This window comes from Pyxicephalus adspersus, chromosome 8 (assembly GCF_032062135.1).
Source record: "Pyxicephalus adspersus chromosome 8, UCB_Pads_2.0, whole genome shotgun sequence".
Taxonomy (NCBI): domain Eukaryota; kingdom Metazoa; phylum Chordata; class Amphibia; order Anura; family Pyxicephalidae; genus Pyxicephalus; species Pyxicephalus adspersus.
Genome location: NC_092865.1, coordinates 72,801,126 through 72,819,902, shown reverse-complemented (window position 1 = coordinate 72,819,902; position 18,777 = coordinate 72,801,126). Strand labels below are relative to the sequence as shown.

Sequence of the window (18,777 nt, the reverse complement as noted above, 5' to 3'; positions counted from 1 at the left end):
TTCCCTAGGCATTTATTCCCTGTATGTTTTTGCTATTACATCACTCTCAATGTTGAGGAGAATATTACTAGTTCAGAACATTGTGCAAGACAAATATCGTGCTATCTAACAGGAGTTATATGAGGTATGCTCTTTATGAGTTTAAATATGACTAATTAGACATTATACCAATAATATATGTGGTGTATATGATATGGCATAATCCATATTTGTAGTGTGCCATGTTGTGCATACCATATACCAGAATAAATATTGTTTACACACCTGCAATGTAATACTTATTTTTATTGACCTAGATATTAACACTACAAATGCCATAACACATGTTGCAAAGCTACCACCCCTGAAGAAGCCTAACTAGGCGAAACGCTTCGGGTGCAATTACCAACATGATTAAAGCATTTTCAATCTATTGCATATATGTAGCATTGAGTTGGAATGTGTCTAGGGCCACATACGGCCATTTAAGAGGTTGTTGGACAGTCAGAAGATATTTGATTGTCCAACATCAAACCAGTTAAGGATAGAGAGTTATATCTTGACATTGTGCAAATTGCTCTCTGTACTTGTTGTATACTTATGTATGATCAATCTGTTTTGTATGACAAATGAATGCAATTTGTCTTTGTTATCTGTGAACTTATGTGGAAACTAGGCACAAACGACAGCAATAGCCAGATGTAAAAGCCAAACTGTTAGGACGTGTGTACTAATCAACGCGTCGTATTGTGACAATGCCGATTCGCAGCTATTAAAATGTAAACGTTACTATTACGAGCATGCTAGTCATTGTGGTAAAGCACTTGCACGTGCCCCGAAAGCCAAACAAGCTTTAATGTACATACCTGGCATAAAGAATGATGCAGGGATTACTGTACATGCTAATTCTGATAAAGCACACCCTCATATGTTTTATAAGCCATCCTTATAATATTTCGCCAGATTCTGATGCCATGAGCATAGATTCTAAAGGAACTAAAATTGTAGACTATCTCAATGAACCTGGTCTCCCCAACATTTCGCCTGAAATATTTTAATTGTTGGATAAGCCAATTACTTTAGAGAAATTGCAATTAGTCATCACAAGGGCTGCGTCCAGTAAAGCCCCAAGCCCTTACAGGCCCACTCTGGCGTATAACAAAAAATATTTAAATATAATTGGCCCCCACATGATAGATATCTTTAATAACATAATGCAAGATCACCAACCCACTCCGGATACACTATCAGCACATACCACTGTACTTTTGAACCCAAATAAAGACCGGCAATCGTGCTCCAGCTATCGGACAATTTCGCTTTTCAATTGCGACTTAAAACTATTTTCCGGTATTCTGGCACACAGATTAGCCCCTATTCTGAACAGTATTATACATCGAAGGATGTAAGCCAGAGACAACACCACACGCACATTAAACATAGTTGATATGCTTCTAGCAGACCTTCAAAAAAGAAAATACAAAAGAGGACACTGGCAGCGAAGCCTCCCCGCACGGATCCAGGCTCCTAATCCCTATTGCCGGATATGTTCTAATCATCCCGCTCGCAAGCCGAAGATCCTGAATCTCCCAAGATGGCGCCTGGAGAGAGGGAGGAGGACTCTAATGATTAGTTTACCAGTGCAGCAGGTAGGCAGCATGCATGCTCGGCAAGACCTCTGACAGTAGCTGCTCATATAAAGCACACTTTTACAGCTTCTTTAACTGGTTTAAATGACAATAAATCCCTATCTAATCGTGCTAGGGGGCAGGAAAGATAGGGCCTTAAATCTATTGCTGCATCAAATAACATGCATTTGTTTACGATGAACAGACAAGTGGAGGACCTAGAGAATAGAGGGAGGCATCACAACATTAGAATCAGGGGTATTACTCAGACTGTGCTTCCAAATCGACTGGAATCTGAGGTGCGTTCCCTCTTTAATCATATCCTAGAGCGTCCTAATGATTCACCGATCAAATTTGTTCGTATACACAGAGCGCCATACATCTCTCATCTGGACTACTGTAACCTCCTCCTCTCTGGTATTCCACTAACCCGACTCTCTCCTCTACAATCTATTATGAATGCTGCAGCCAGACTCATCCATCCTTCCCTCCGCTCCTCTTCCGCTACATCTCTTTGTAGTTCTCTCCATTGGCTTCCATTTCACCTTAGAATCAAATTCAAGCTCCTGTGCTTTGCCTTCAAATCCCTACACAGTTATTGTCCCACTTACATTTCTGACATGGTTAAAAAATACTCCCCCTGCCGCTCTCTTCGCTGCTCCAATGACGTATTGATTCTCTGCTGATTTTGTACATTTGCCTTCTGACAAAGAAATGACCGGTCTATAATTGTAATGGAAGGTTTATTGTAGGTATGAGAGACAGAATACCAACAAAAGAACCCTCAAAAACCCAGTGCTGAAATATCAGAGCTTGCTGTGCATTGTAATGGGTGAAATAGGTATTTGATCCTTTTGCAAAAAATGACTTGGTACTTGGTGCCAAACCCCTTGTTGGCAATCACAGAGGTCAGACGTTTCTTGTAGTTGGCCCCAGGTTTGCACACATCTCACGAGGGATTATGTCCCACTCCTCTTTGCAGATCCTCTTAAGGTCAGTAAGGGTTCGAGGCTGATGTTTGACAACTTGAACCTTCAGCACCCTCCACAGATTTTCCATGGGATTAAGGTCTAGAGACTGGCTAGGCCACTCCAGGACCTTCATGTGCTTCTTCTTGAGCCACTCCTTTGTTGCCTTGGCCGTGTGTTTTGGGTCATTGTCATACTGGAATACCCATCCACGACCCATTTTAAACGCCCTGGCTGAGGGAAGGAGGTGCTCACCCAACACTTTGACAGTACATGGCCCTGTCCATAGTCCCTTCAATGCGGTGAAGGTGTCCTGTCCCCTTAGCAGAAAAACACCACCAAAGCATAATGTGTCCACCTCCATGGTTGACGGTGGGGATGGTGTTCTTAGGGTCATAGGCAGCATTCCTCCTCCATCGCGAGTTGATGCCAAGGACTTTCATCCAGTTCTCCTCTGGATCATTCAGATGTTCATTGGCAAACTGCAGACGGGCCTGTACATGTGTTACGTTGAGCAGGGATATTCTGTGGGCTCTGCAAGATTTCAGGCCTTCACGGTGCAGTGTTACCAATTGTTTTCTTGGTTTGCAAGGAGCCCCAGACCGAGGGAAATGGATAGGTACCGTATTTTTCGCCGTATAAGACGCTCAGGAATATAAGACGCACCTAATTTTAAAGGAGGAAAATCTAGAAAAAAAAGATTCTGAAAGATTATTCCCCTTCTGATCACTCATGTGCCATTCATACCGGTATTCCCCTTCTGATCACTCATGTGCCATTCAAATTCCCTTTCTGATCACTCTATGCCATTGACTGTCCCCTTCTGATCACTCTGTGTCATTCAAAATTCCTTTCTGATCACTCAGTCATTCAAATTCCCCTTCTGATCACTCTGTGCTTTTTTTCCACTGTACGGCAATTAGGACAGGGAACAGCAGGTGGCGCTGTGCCGGCTTCTTTCGCTCTGCTTTACAGACAGAAGACACGTGCTGCTGCCAGAGAGAAGAGGAGTATATTATTATTATTTTATAACACGTTTGTCATATAGGACGCACTAACTTTTTCCCCCCAGTTTTGGGGAAGAAAAAGTGTGTCTTATACGGCAAAAAATACGGTATTTTGTGTTTCTTCCATTTGCGAATTATCGCGCCAACTGTTATCACCTTCTCACCAAGCTGCTTGGTGATAGTCTTGTAGCCCAGTGCAGCCTTGTGTAGGTCAACAATCTTGTTCCTGACATCCCTAGACAGCTCTTTGGTCTTGGCCATGGCGGCTAGTTTTGAATCTGATTGATTGATTGATTGCTTCTGTCGACAGGTGTCTGTTATACAGGTACTGTAACAAGCTTGCATTAGGAGCACTCCTTTATAGAAGGTGCTCCTAACTCAGCTTGTTATCTGCATACAGGGGAGACACAAGGGAGCCGGAAATCTTGCTGGTTGATAGGGGATCAAATACTTATATCACTCATTACAATGCACAGCAAGCTCTGATATTTGAGCACTGGGTTTTTGAGGGTTCTTTTGTTGTTTTTCTGTCTCTCACAGCTACAATAAACCTCCCATTACAATTATAGACCGGTCATTTCTTTGTCAGAGGGCAAATGTACAAAATCAGCAGGGGATCAAATACTTCTTTCCCTCACTGTATATGTATATACTGTTTTACATTTTGTCAATCGGTGATAACAGTCCAAGGCACTTTCCCGCTTCTGGAGTTGTGTGAGTATCTCCTTACATGCTCCAACTTTCAATAGGATCTTCTGGGACATTTGGTTCCCAGCGATCCAGTTACGTCTGTTTTTCCCGTCCCTGGGGTATAGTTTAGGGGGTAACCCCACAGATATGAATTAGAAACCATAACTTATCCTAAGTTCCGATATATTTCCTTGAATGATATCATAATACTTTCACATAATGTAAAGGGTCTCAAAACTCCAGAAAAGAGATCTCCTTTTAGAGAACTTAAAAAATCCATAGTGGACATAGTATTTCTACAGGAGACCCATTTCAAAACTACACAAATACCAAAACTAAACAACTCCTACTTTTCGCAGGCCAACCATGCCACTGACCCGTCATCTAAAACTAAAGGGGTAACTACACTCATGAGTAAACATCTGGACTTTACACTTTACACTGAAAGAGTTAGCTGATCCCAATAGGAGGTTCCTTTTTCTGTGTGGGAATTTTTCCTTTTTCTGTGTGAAAGGCAAAACCGTGCCGCTAGCGAATGTGAATTTTCCAAATTCTGGTCAGGCACCATTTTACAGACAGTTATCTTTTTACTGAAAAATTTTGCTAAAGCTACATTGTTTTTGGGGCAGACTTTATTATTCCACTAAATCCTGCATTAAGAACTTTTATTGGCAAGTCCTCCATAGCTTACCCTACACTGCAGAAAATGAAAATAAAACTCCCTGTACTATACCTTATATTCAAATATATACAATAAGTACACATGTAATGACTATATTTTTGTTTCCCAAGCATATCTATTCCGGATAGAGCGGAAATGGGAGTTCAGGTCCACTCAGACATGCTCCGCTGTACCTATCCCTGCTCAAATCACAGACGCATCATAGAGCTTGGAACTGGAGATTGAATCCAACATTCAATCCAATTCATAGATGGGAGGCACACAAATGAACATTGAGAGGTGAATTCAAAGTTGGGATCAGCTAAAAGAAAGAGGGAGGGTAAGACAGCTGCTGCCCGATATTGCATCCCTTGAAGCGGCACATAAATTCACCCCAACGCAATTAGTAGAACATCATTTGTCCCAGGCCAGACAGGATCTCAAACAAATTCTAGATAGTAAAGCCAAGAGAATTGTATTTTTCCGTACTAAATTATACTACGAAAGTGGTAATAAAAGCGGGAGATTTTTAGCAAGGGCTCTGAGAGAGTCTAAGGCTGCCAGCCAAATCTATGAGGTATTGGATGATATAGGTCAACCCACACAAGCCCAGATAGCATATCAGTTTAGACAATTCTATCACCTCTACGATCTTCCAATTAATAATCAAACCTAGTCGGGTTTGGAAGGTAGACTGGATAAATTTTGTTCTAACTACAGACCCATTTCTCTTCTGAATATAGACACACTAGGTTGATGGCCAAGATGATGGCGAACTGTATTCTCCCTTCTTTGCCAAAACTGATAGGTCGGGAACAGGTGGGATTTATGCTGAGTCAGGAGGCTCAGGATAATACTATCAAAGCTATAAATCTTATTTATAGGGCACAGGTATTGAAAGCTGGGGGGATTTTACTGTCACAGACTCCGAAAGGGCCTTTGACAGGGTGGCATGGGATTACATGTTCGTGACTCTGAAATTTCTTGGTTTCCATACTCATATGAATTGGTTCAAATCTCTGTAACATAATCCAACTGCTAAAGTTAAGGTAAACAAAATTTATTCAGATGTGTCACATATCCGCAACGGTACCTGACAGGGGTGCCCACTATCCCCCTTGTTGTTCATCCTAGGATACTCTATATCATGCAATCCCTACCAGTTTCAATCCCAACTAGTTTTAACTCAAAACCTAAGGCCTTACTTATACATCCCCCAACATTCATAGGCCTATACAATCTCAGCTCTCAGAAATTAGCAGCATTTTTAGAGCTGCATTCTTCTAAATGGCTTTGCTCTTGCCTACAGTGATGATTGAAAGAGGGGATGTTTTCTTCTTCTAGTTCAGGCTAATGGGGCCAATTCAGCAGGCAACTCTGGCAACACATGACTACAGTAGTGTTTCTGCAGGGGGAAGAAGTATCAACTATGCCCAGGCCTCAAGAAAAAAAGCAGTGACCTCACACACCAGGAGTTTGTTAAAATGAGATCTTGTATGGTTAAGGGGTATGCTAGGAGATTAGACAATATGTTACCCCATACTAGTCATATTTTTATTCCAGATGTGCAGAAATGAAAGTACCCAGTGCTTTATTCCAACAAAAATGTGAAGTCTCTGTGGTGAATAGAAAGTCAAAGTCGAGGAGAAAGGAGAAGAAAAACGGCTTTTGTAGGGCCAAGCGGTTTATCATAAAAAAAAGAAAACTTTATTCGCGTCTTACAACCTAAACAAAGACCACCTATGCTAGCCTTAGTTCAACATAGGTGTACTATTCTACCATCAAAGATCAGTTACAAAAAGTTCCAACAATATTAATGTGGAATCATGGCTAGATTTCCCTGCCCGACACGTATCGCCCGGTGGGGCTTCCTCAGGGTATTGGGAGATCCTGTAAATTGTAACATTATATAGTAGAATTAATCTAATGTACATGCCTATTAAACAATGAGTGAGTAAAAATAGTGTTAATAATGTTTGTAACATCTTACGTAATAGGATTGCTGAAACTTTGAACTTCCAGAGGAGGCAAAAAGTGGTGCCTGTTGTTCCTCAAGCATGAGGGAAGAAGTAAAACCAAGTATTGTTATGGACTAGCTGGTATGGAAAAGAGAGAAGAAATAAGGGAAATGTAAAGATGATATCAATATGAATTATTCATTGGTGGTTGTCTCAATGAAAAAAAGAACGTGTATTTTTACCTACTACTGCCTTTATCTTTTGTTGGTGTGGCTTATGCAGGATAACATATGATTAATGGGAAGTGGGAAAGATGTTCTAAATGAAACAAATAGAATTAATATTGTAAGAGTAAAATGAGGTGACCGGCTACAAATGGACTAATAATTTGCACTTACAATATTGGAGGTGAGGTGTATTGTATCTGACATGGAAGGGTATACAGGTGATTACAGTTGGTTTGGCAGGATAATAGTTTGTATTCCTAAATAATAATCTGTGGGAAAAGTGTACAATGGTAAGTATACATTAGGGAGAAAAGTGTGAAATTAGAAAAATGGCCACAAGATGGTGCTGGTAATACATTTACCTGAGACAAAATGGAAGTCTATGATTCAAAAACTGACCAATGAAAATGCAGGGAGATTTGTGGGACATTGTGGAAAAAGATTGGACCGTTTAGAATCAATAAAATAAATGTTTAATATGCTAGGATAGGTCATAGAAAAACATACATAACTCTGAGTGGTAGAGGTATGTATGCGCTTGTGCGCATGTTTTATTTAATGCAGTCAGTGAGAATGACAGTATATTATAGTTTAGACATTACACTAACTGGTACTCACTGCACTGACCTCAATGATGAAAGCCCTAAAAGTATAGTGTAACTACCCCAAAATACAGGTGATGGTACATGGTGTGAATATAGGTTTTTGATGTTTTTTGAATTCAGTATTCCTATTGATAATAATTAACACTTACATTAAACTGTAATCAAAAATATAATGTATGACATGACATATTCATTTCCATTTTGTTGTATTATGAACGCATGAACAATGAGTTTGATGGTAAGATAATAGAGAAACATTTGGGAAAATGGGAGAGAGAGGAGGGCTTGTGTTAGAGGGCCATATCTCAAGCTATGGAGTCCATAGGTCGCACATCGTATGGAAGATGCCCAGCATGGAGAGAGCTTAACAGGTTGTTGTTAACCATAATCCAGTTCAACTTCACTTTAAAATGTTCCAAAGGTGAGTGGATATCTTTGGTTTGTATATTTTGTTCCTAAATGTAGCTAAAGTAAAACAAATATTTTCTCACAAGTCAGCAATAAATGTGTTTCCATAAAGCTTAACATACATCATGCAGTAGTCAGACTAATACAACACAATATTAAATGCATAATTAATACTAAATATTAAATGCAGGTGTCAGAAGACTACTTGGGAACTGTTTGAGCAAGAAGCAGTGTGTCCCAGAGTACTAATGGTGCCACTAGGCAAAAGATATCTGTTTACAAACTTTAGTAATAGGGCCCTTCTAACCTCTTTGTTTTCCTATATATATTTTTGTATATTTGAGTTGCAAACAGGTAACTGACAAATCATAAGCTACATAAAACTGATTTGTGGTAATACAGGTAATCCTGGTTTAATGGCCAGCTCTTCTGACAGCCATGCAATGACTCTTCAGTCCTCCAGGCTCCATCCTCCTTCTTCACAATCACGAGTCTGCAGACTGTCAGTGAGTTTGTCACTCCTCCTTACACGAGGAGCATTTGTACATGAATAAATCCAATCTCCAGAATACATATTAATAGGCAATACAATGAAGGCACTATACAAAGAGGTGCACCTTATATTGGTGAGACCAAGATGCTTTTGGAGGAGATGACCCTTACATTGGTCACAGTGGGAACAGAATGCCCCGCTGATTGGTGTCTTAGGTACTTACCCAACAGAAGGGATCCCCTTTCACAAGGCCAACTCTTTAAGCTGCCCTTACCACTAGCACATACAGGTACTAAAAGAGGAAAACGCACCGACAGTCATAGAACTATACTGTCACTGGGAATTCTAAATGCTCTCTTTACAAAAACCCAAAACACTCTTGGAATCCAGTGTCATGGGGTTACCGGGTATACGTACAGGTTCATTCATTTTAGTTTTCTGAGTTTAGGTGCAATATCAATGCACACACAGCCACCACATTAAAAACACAATATTTTTTACATATAGCCAGATTATTATTTCTTCCGGCCGAACAAAGAATGAACTATTAGGACTACACAAAATATATCTAATGATATCATTTATTTTTTAATCATATAAAAAGTTAAAAAAAAATAAACACATACAGCCACACATAAGACAAATTGACTCGCTTTGTACAGTGTACTTTCTTACAGAAATGTACAATTTCACACTTGTTTATTAAAACACCATACATGTTCTTTTTAAATGCCTGGCCATGTTGAAATATTCAGAATTAAATTATATTTTTTTCATTTATAAACTTTTGGGAAGCTGCTATTAGATTTAACCCCTCTGCAGATTCCCAGGCTTGCACAGGTGCAGCTCTTGTTCTATTGCACGTTAATTTGTTTGATATAACAGGGAAGAGAAGAATTGGGAACACCAAAGGTTGAAAGTTCCCAATATCCATATTGTTTGATATTCTGTGGTGCAGAAAAAAAAACTTTCATGTAGAAAAGGTACTAAAATACAAAATGCTATAAAACAATTCACATTCTTTATACATATACTACAGTACTTTACAGGCAGAAAACTCGTTCTTTACGTTTAATGTCATTTCTCCTCCCGAAGTCACAAGCCAGGCATCACATAGGCGATGTTATCCAAAGTATTAGACTAGGGAGAAAAAAATATTTATTAGCTATTCACAACTGGTATTTGGATTTTCATTGAAAACAAAGTGATATTAAGTTCAAATTGTTAACTAAAATTTAACAACAACAGACACATGGCTTTATAAAAAGTAACAAAACAATTACAGATTCTAAATCCCTTCTATAGTGGAAACAAATCACAATACTTGGCCAATCGTCCAAACATTCACATCCTCTGCTACAATTCAACATTTATGTAATGCATCACATTTTTGTTTTTGCATTTTTTTTTATATGTATCTCTATAAATTTATTATACCAAACATACAATTAACATTGTACAAAAGGAAAAAAAAAAAAACTAATTAATTTATACATAAATAAATCCCAAACACAAAATCCCACGTATAAAACATCCAAGTCATATAGGGTGCCCTTCCGCTTCTCTATACTGTACCAAGTTGTATGCCGAGATAGAGAAGATAGAGAGAGATAGATAGAGAGAGATAGAGGCAAGTCCCGTGGTCAATTGCAAGGCAGTAAACAATGTCATTCTTGAATGCTTACAATGTAAATGAGCTTATTTTGCATTCCTTTTATGCAGTAACAAAATAGTCTTGTTACGCACCTTTGATTACATCTTATAGGGATAAGTCTTTTGAAGTAAGAAAGTAACAAACTTTTTGCTTGTTTAAAGCTAAATGTATAAAGCATTGTTTACTTGATTGTGATATATCAATGCCCTTTGAAGATCTTTTCACTTTAATAAATTATAATCTCATAAGGACCCCCCCCCCCCCCCCGGTCCACTTTTCTTTATTCCTCCTTATGGTACCAGTACCCATAATGATCAATAGTGGGTCAATTTATTCCTCTGGAGAGTGATTTGGAATTACCATGATGGTGCTGTGACCACTGGACAGAACACTCTGTGTTTTCTTTTTAAAGATTTATGACCTGGAAGAGCAAACCACGATCCAGGACTGGTAGCGAGTAGAGGAGACTGAATTCCAAGAGTGTGTTGATGCCAGCAGTGACGGGAAGGACCATGATATCTACTAGACCCTTGTTCAGACATAGGACAGAAGGACCCAAGATGGAAGTTCTGAACTTCAGACTAGAGGATCTTACAACCAAAAATTTGTTGAGAATACCTTATCCAATTTGTTTTTTGTTATTTTAGCACTTTTGTTGGTTTTTACCATGGATTTGAATGTGTCAGGTATTGATAGCTCTAAAGTAGAAAATGTTAGTGAGTGGTAAATTATATTAAAAACCATGTGTGTCCATTTGAAATCCCACCGGAATCTGAAAACCCATGGGATACAATATAATGTTATCTTGCTGGTAAAAAAAATTGTCTGTTCAGGGATTTTTATTCTGCTGCTTAAAATTGATGGAAATTGTTAAAGAGAAAGTATAGAGCCTTGGTTCAGCAACAGTACTTGCCAAAGCCCAGTCCCCCAGTCTAACTCCACACTAATAATCTGAGACTTACACACGCTCAGCACTCCCATCATACAGGGGAAGCATCCCTTCTGCTGCTCCTTTTATAACAGCTGGATGGAACTCTGATAATTGTTCTGTTCCTATTGCATTTCTATTATGACTTTGGTCATTTATAGCTCTCCAATAACCTCATGAATATGTGGGGCCTGCCTTATACCCCTAGCCTTATGTCGCTTTTCTGCTACATGGTCACACCATGTCTGATTCTAGACACAAGTGGGACAGTTCTGCCTCAAATGATGCCGCTGGCCCACACGCTCCCTCCTGTTCCAGGGCCATTTACTGTGTACCGTCATATATCTGGAATTATGCCTAACTATGGGGTCATAATCAGAGTCCTCCATAGCATTGCCAGGGGCGACCAAGTTCCCTGTTCTGTAGACCGGGGCTCCTTCTACAGTGGAGCAAACCTTTGTGATCAGATTAGCCTAATTCCTTGCTTACTCTGACTGAAGCGCTTCTCAGAGACACTGTTTTGGCTCTTTATTATGCACCCCTCTGAAACCCGAGAATGAGACTGTTCTTTACAGGTTCGGTTCTTTAGGAGCCCATGGAGACACACACAATTATTATTTTTTGACAAAATGTCCACCTTTATGTGAATTGAATACACTCAGACATGATTACACGGATTAGTTCCTGGTAAAGTATTTGTTAGTATTAGTTACTGGTGTAACTCCACTAAGGATTTGGCAATGGCCTCCAATTTAAAAAAGAGATGTATTTAAATTGTATTGATAAGCAGCTGAAAGTCCTCTTTCAATATTATTATTTGCTTGAGGGCATTGCCCATCACCCGGTTTTGGCTGTTTTCTTACTTTGTAAAACTATGGCAGTAAAATTAAAAGTAATCTTTCCTATGACAGCAGAGAATCCTGTACTGATGGAACATACAGCATGAAGTCAATAACTTTACAGTTCAGCTATTATATCCCGCCAAAATCCTCCCAGCTTATTTCCCACATTTTTTTTGTCTATACGTATGCGTTTAGAGTGATGGTCTGTGAACTTTTTATTTAAGGGGCACCTGACCCACATTAGCAGAATAGTAAGTCTCCAATTAGCGCCTTAGGGTTTGTGTAACCAAAGTTTTAATGCTTTACTTCCTGCAGGAGAAACTTTTTAGGAGATTTGGTTTAAGATTTATTAATGTTCATTGTTCTAAAATCTGCTTTTTGTGGTCCGTCTTGAAAGTTCTGAAAACCTCATTCCAGTCCATATGATTCAAGGTTCACCCACTTTGTGTATATGATTATGCTACCATGAAAGTTTAGACTTAGTGTGACTGTGGATTCCAAGAAAAATCTTTTACAACAAATATTTAAAAAACCCTTTTTGCAGCTATAGCACGACATCTCCTAAAATTTTTTAAAGGGGTTAAAACCAATACTGTGGATTCTTGTACCATATTTTGTAATTACTAATATTACAGCTTATGACATTTTCAAAGTTGTAAAAACCATTCAAATATTTGTTTCATTGGTTAAGGGAGGGGAAGACTGGAGAATGGGATTTTGTGTTTTTTTTCCTCCTCATTTGAATGTTAAAATAAAATATTTATTGAAAACTATATTTACATTAAATCACATACAAAACCAAAGAGTTGCCTGATACAAGTTACAGTCTGGCTGTAAAATTTACCAAAACTACGTAATGTAAGGACCTTCTTGAATTAAGTAAATCTGTAGTAAATGCAGCAGACCTGTAAACTACAGTTTTTGTATAGCTGGATTGTAAAATGTGAAAAGGATTTCCAGGAAAGTGTGAAATGTTGTAGTGTTCATTCAATGGCTCACTTGTAGATAGATTTACTGAACCCAGAGTTGTAATGCTTCTTTCAAATGTCAAACCAGAAATGGTTTTAAAGAATATATAAACCAAACCTGTTATAACAGAATAAACTCACATCTACATATTTAAACAGTATTTAGTGTGGGTAGGTGGAAACCCCTCAGTATTACAAACTAGAGGTGAAGATATTCTATTTTGCAAAAAAATCACTAGAAACATTACATGAATAAAAAAATAACGATATATCAAACCACATTCACTTACCAAAACTTGCTTGGGACACGCATTCAGCTGTGGAACGTGGCTTGTAAGGCATACCAGGGGACCCAGGGCACAAAGCACAGAGTCCAAAAGAACTGAGAGACTACCAGATACAGCAACCATCCCCTTAAAAAAAAAGAGAGGTAACTCAGGTAATGAAAGAACATGGTCCTGTTCTAAAATTAAAAGTATTCATCTAAAGTCATAAATGAAATCAGGCACCTAGGCAACCCAACATTTACTTTTTTAGGTGTTCATGAATCTACTGAGAAATAAAATTTGTAAATACCAACTTAATCCATGTAAAGCATAATTGCTTAGCTTATACTGCCATAAATATGTATGTTACTAAACTGTCAGGACGATCAGAAGAGCTGGTATCCAAACATTACAGCTGATATAAAGCTAGGTGAGGTGCTACAAACCCTTCATCATCCTGTGCAAACATTCAGCGTCTATTGTGCTGTTGAAGTAGGCTGGAATTGAAATGAAGTGATCATCACAGAAAATAACATACAATGCCTTTGGAAGCTGATTGCTCCCTTCTTGTGAGAAAAACACAGTATGTAATGTTCAACTCAATGGACTTGACAATTGGGCATAAGCCTATTGTTTCTGGTAAAATCATAGCACATACATTTAGGATACCAAAGGTTGTTTGCCTTTTTTTGCAGAAACAATTTCAGGTAGTCCCCGAGTTACATACAAGATAGGGACTCTAGGTTTGTTCATAAATTGAATTTGTATATAAGTCAGAAGAGGTAGATTATTTTAATGAATGCAATTAGGACAGATGTTTGTCTCAACATAACATAATATTAGGCAGCGTGGTGTCAGTTACTGAATACAATCCTCACTGTGAGCTAATCACAAACAAAGCAAAAAAAAAAAAACTTTATAAAGCCTAGACATACCATAACTTCTGGAGCAAGCTGTGCTTTGATATGCAAAAAGAAACAACTGCAGAGCTTGTCTTGGTCATCAAAGAGTTACAAGAGGCTGCAGAAAGAGCTCAGTCCCCTAGGATCACCCACAACCTCAGCTGTGTTTAGCAAAAGACATAGTACAACCTCAGTTTAAAGATATCTGATCAACACCTAATGAGCTCCCCCCAAGGTTGGCCATCATTGATATGTGATATAAAATAAAGACACATTTTGTAAAAGTGCTGCAGAATTCCTATTTGTAAGAACCTTAACTGAATGAACAAGCAGGGTGTGTCAGTTCATTCAGTTTAACATAACAGGTAGTTACTGAGCTATCGATAATAAAATAATTATTAAAATTATATGCGTAAAATATGCAGAATCGTTTTGACAATAACCTACAGGGTTTTTGGTGATCATCACCTCAGTTTCTTGTAGTCTATGTCCAATCAAACTCAAGGATTCCCCTAGCAGCTGTAGATGGGCCGCCACATCAATTGGCTCTGTATCAGGGACTTTGGCAGGTGAAGAAGAGAAAGACAGGGTATTACTTGATGACTTTTTGTGGGGTGAGGAAAGGCCTGAGAATGAAGGTGAACCTAGAGATCAAGCACAAACATATGAATTCAAGAAAAAAGGCTAGAATTTATTTATCAGTGTTTCTCAACATTTTAAACATTAGAATAACCTTGAGGTCTTGGGAAACCCATGGTATAATTGCAATATCCCCAGCACACGGTACATTAGTACATTAGATACCCCTTACATTGCTGGCCAGAATGTCACCACTACAGATAGCCAAACAGATCATTGGGGTCAGTGGTTACTAACCTGAGAACCATAAACTTCTCAAGGAAACCCCCAGTAACTTACAGGGTAACCCTAGTTATAACACTGTTATAGAGAATCACTGCATTTAGTGTCAAATGGTTAAATTCTGCATGTTGTTTTCAAAGAAACTAGCTAGTTGCTAGGGTACACACATTAGGACTTTACTTACTGCATTGTTAGTCTAACCTGGCAAACCAAAGGGTTAAAGTCACAGAAGCAATAGGTAAACCAGCAGGAAATGGACCAATGGTAGCTCATTCATTTCTCCCAGGAAAGGAGATATAAAGATACCTTTGTGCACTTCCTAGTGCTGGGAAAACCAATAACTATTAGCATTCTGTTCATACCTTTGCTCTTTAATGAGGACTCGGATGGGCTAGATTTGCGTTTTACAGTAGTGGCCTCTGCTTTGTTTTGTTTGTGTTGAAGATACTGAGCCTTCTGTTTCCAAACCTGTAGACAAAAAATAGAATTTAGGATGCAGTATTTAGACAAACCCCAAATAACACACAATGTTGGAACAAGCAGTGCTTCCTTCCTATAATGTTTCAACTTACAAGTTTATCCTTCTCTGGCAGTTGTTTCCACACCTCAGCCAACTTCTTACTAAGTTCTCCAAAGTCTGGTAACAGAATAAAACAACAGCAAAGGATGATTTATAGGCTAAAATGCATGTATAGTAAGGCTGCTTAAAGAAGTTCAAAGCAAAATTAAAAAATGGCAGTAAGAGCCAGCATTAACCTCCCTACAGTAGCAGTACATTTCTTTTTGGTTTTTTATGTCTAAAAGCAGTACATTGATTTCATGAAAATGTATTTTACAGTATAATATAACAGTATGTGTATAATAAAGTTTGAAACACAAAATCATGTAAAAATATTAAATTACATTTTTTTAAATTTTTTTAAATAAAAAAAATATATATTGTACTCATACTAATATATATACTGTAAAATAAACTTTCTTGAAAACAATGTACTGTTTTTACACATATAAATCCACTGTATTGCATTCAATATAGGTATTTTGTATAGAATGCAATACAAATGGATTTTGAATTTCCCGCCCCGCCGGCCTCCCCGGTGACTCATTGTGTGCGAAGACGCCAGAGGAAGAAGAAAGAAGACAGAGATTGCGGCCAAGGACACCGCGGGACGCCGGAGGATCAAGTAAGCGAAGTATTCACTAACCTTCCCCAAGGTTTACCTACTTGGGGTCACACCTGGGGTCACCGGTTTCAGCAACTTTTTTCTACCGCTAGGGAGGTTAAAAACATCCAAAACCCCTCCAGTCACTATCCCCACCATGTGCAATTCCCTCTCCAGATGAGCACAACAATTGTAAAGGCAGAAGATGGCTCCCACAATAGTTACCCATATTAAAGTTAAAAAAATTAGTTCTAATCATTAAATGTGGGTACAAGTTCCTTTTTAAGACAGTAATACCTAAAGATTTGCAACTTCCATTACACTAGCACAATAATTTGCAAAGAGTCATAAAAAGGCAGAAAATGCTGCCCTTTAAAGCGGACCTAAACTCAAAAATTTTACTTTACATAAAAGGATAGACCAACCCTTTTATATAAAGTGAAAATGTAAAAAAAAAAAAAAAAAAAAAGGGTGCAGCATCTCCCCTGAATGGGAGCGCAGAGCCTCCTGGGATACCTACGTCAGGCTCTTGGCACCTGCTAAATAAATACTGGTTAATATTAATAACGGCTGAGTGCTTCTTACCAATGCCTGGATGTTCTGCTATAATGCTGCCTCGATATTCCTTAGAGAACACTTGATATGCAGACATATTTTTCTTCTTAGGCTGGCTACACATATGCATAGTAAAATAAAACAAAATAAAAAATGAGTAAGTTTAGAAATAACCACTGCCATTACCAACATCCTCTGAAACTACATAGATGTAATACTGAATCTACTATTTTAGCTGAAAAATTCTAGCTCCAGTGCAGATTATCTTGTAATTTGTTGCTACTTAGTAAAGTTCTTCAGTGTAAAGCTAATGTAGTAGTGTAGTAATGTAGTAGTGTAGTAATGTAGTAGTGTAGTAATGTAGTAGTGTAGTAATGTAGTAACATTAAATGTGAATGTTGCAGTGTGTGACTGCAGAAGCCTTGCATACATAATATGCCAAGGAACTGGAGTAGTGGTGATCCATCACAAGTTTAGTATAAGGCTTTCCTCGCAGGCATTGGCTATAGTAAAGAGGACCACAGGATTTAAACTTTAGGTTACAGGGGCTGTACTCAGAAAACTAAGCAAAAGGTGGGGTAGGTGTAGGTATAGATTAGGAAGGCTAAGGAGAGTCTTCAATTTTACTTTGTCTGAAGGTAAAAAAAAGCTTACCCTTGAATGTTAACAAAGCGCTTGCTTTAAAGCAAAAATGGAACTGCCCTGATCTGTCTGGTGCACATGGTCAGGGCAACATACAAAACATATACAGGGGATATTTTACCTTATAACTTAGTAAGGAAAAAAAAACACCATTCAGCAGGTCAAAGGTAAAAACACTTGGTTAAATTAAAAATGAGCGTTTTCCCACACATTTAGATAAAGCTCAGTATTATATGTAGCGTATACCAGTGGTCGCCAATCTTTTCGGACCCACGGACCAATAAATTTACGGGCTCCTGACCGTGCATGTGCGGGGAGCCAGATGTCACTCAAAGGGGGAGACACTTTTTCTTTAGTGAGGTCATGATGCCAGATGACCAGAGACACAACCCACTGACTTCCCTGAGACTGGGATCCTTACAGGGGACATGGTCCGTGTCTCTGGCCAATGCGTCCCCCCAGCGGGATCACTCTCCTGACCCCGCTCGGGGGTGCAACGGCCAGAGCCACAGACTGGAGCACCGGTTGGCGACCTCTGGCGTATACTAGTATTATCATTAATAATAAACTATATTTATATAGAGCCAACATATTACCCAGCACTATACATAAATAGGGGTTGTAAATGACAGACAGGTACAAGCAATGACACAGGAGGAGGAGAGGACCTGTCTAGAAGAGCTTACAATCTAAGAGCAGGGGGAACTATCACACAGAAAGTAGGAACAAGCTGAAGAGGAATATAGCTCCAGGAGAGTCGGGCAGTTGTCACAATCCGGCTCCTCTACATGAGATGCTGCACATGGAGTTATGGGCTCCATTCATAGGACTATTGTTCTAAGGATTGGATCCCAATTATGGGGTAATATGTTCCGGCACAGCAATTCTACTCAGAAACTAGTGATACTAACTAAATGCATGATGTCCATCACTGAAGATGTACGTAGGGGACCCAGTGTGGGGGGAGAGGTTGGAACAGAGAAACATGATTTTCTGATTTAGTTGAACACATTTTTGTCATTTTAGTTCAGCTGTATTCATCTAGTCCTAGTCTCTTGAAGAAGCAGCTTCTTTAGCTGGGAAACGTATTGAGTAAAGGTTCTGGATATTATACAGAAATGTGACAATGGTAACAAATCCAGAGCTGTGGAAGTGTTTCTATTCACTAGTGTGTTTTAACTTGATTGGTATCTATCAGGCAATTGTTAATTGAAATTCATGGATTATTATTGTTATTATAAGTTTATTATTTTTAAATGATTGCAAATAAAGAATTTGTACATTTTTATAAGGTTTTATAAGGTTGAGTTTTAAACCTGTCAGCCATCTATGTTGAGATAGCTGATCGTGGCTGATGAAACTTTTTTAAGGA

At 38.7% G+C, this 18,777-nt stretch overlaps 2 protein-coding genes across 7 annotated transcripts in view; one reads left to right on the top strand and one right to left on the bottom strand.

The window, feature by feature from the left end:
• The window catches only part of PICK1 (protein interacting with PRKCA 1), a 624,859-nt gene that overhangs the window by 299,034 nt on the left and 307,048 nt on the right, over positions 1 to 18,777 (top strand). The window lies entirely within an intron of this gene.
• The window catches only part of HMGXB4 (HMG-box containing 4), a 22,688-nt gene continuing 13,098 nt past the window's right edge, over positions 9,188 to 18,777 (bottom strand). For 3 of the 6 annotated variants that reach the window (XM_072421145.1, XM_072421146.1, XM_072421147.1), the window contains exons 6-11: positions 16,794 to 16,875; positions 15,618 to 15,682; positions 15,408 to 15,513; positions 14,632 to 14,828; positions 13,307 to 13,429; positions 9,188 to 9,764 (exon numbers count right to left, since the gene is read on the bottom strand). In XM_072421145.1, the coding sequence (XP_072277246.1) occupies positions 9,720 to 9,764; positions 13,307 to 13,429; positions 14,632 to 14,828; positions 15,408 to 15,513; positions 15,618 to 15,682; positions 16,794 to 16,875 (618 nt within the window). In that variant the 3' untranslated portion in view covers positions 9,188 to 9,719. The remainder of the gene's footprint in view (positions 9,765 to 13,306; positions 13,430 to 14,631; positions 14,829 to 15,407; positions 15,514 to 15,617; positions 15,683 to 16,793; positions 16,876 to 18,777) is intronic. The other 3 variants (XM_072421148.1, XM_072421149.1, XM_072421150.1) reach the window with 3 other exon arrangements.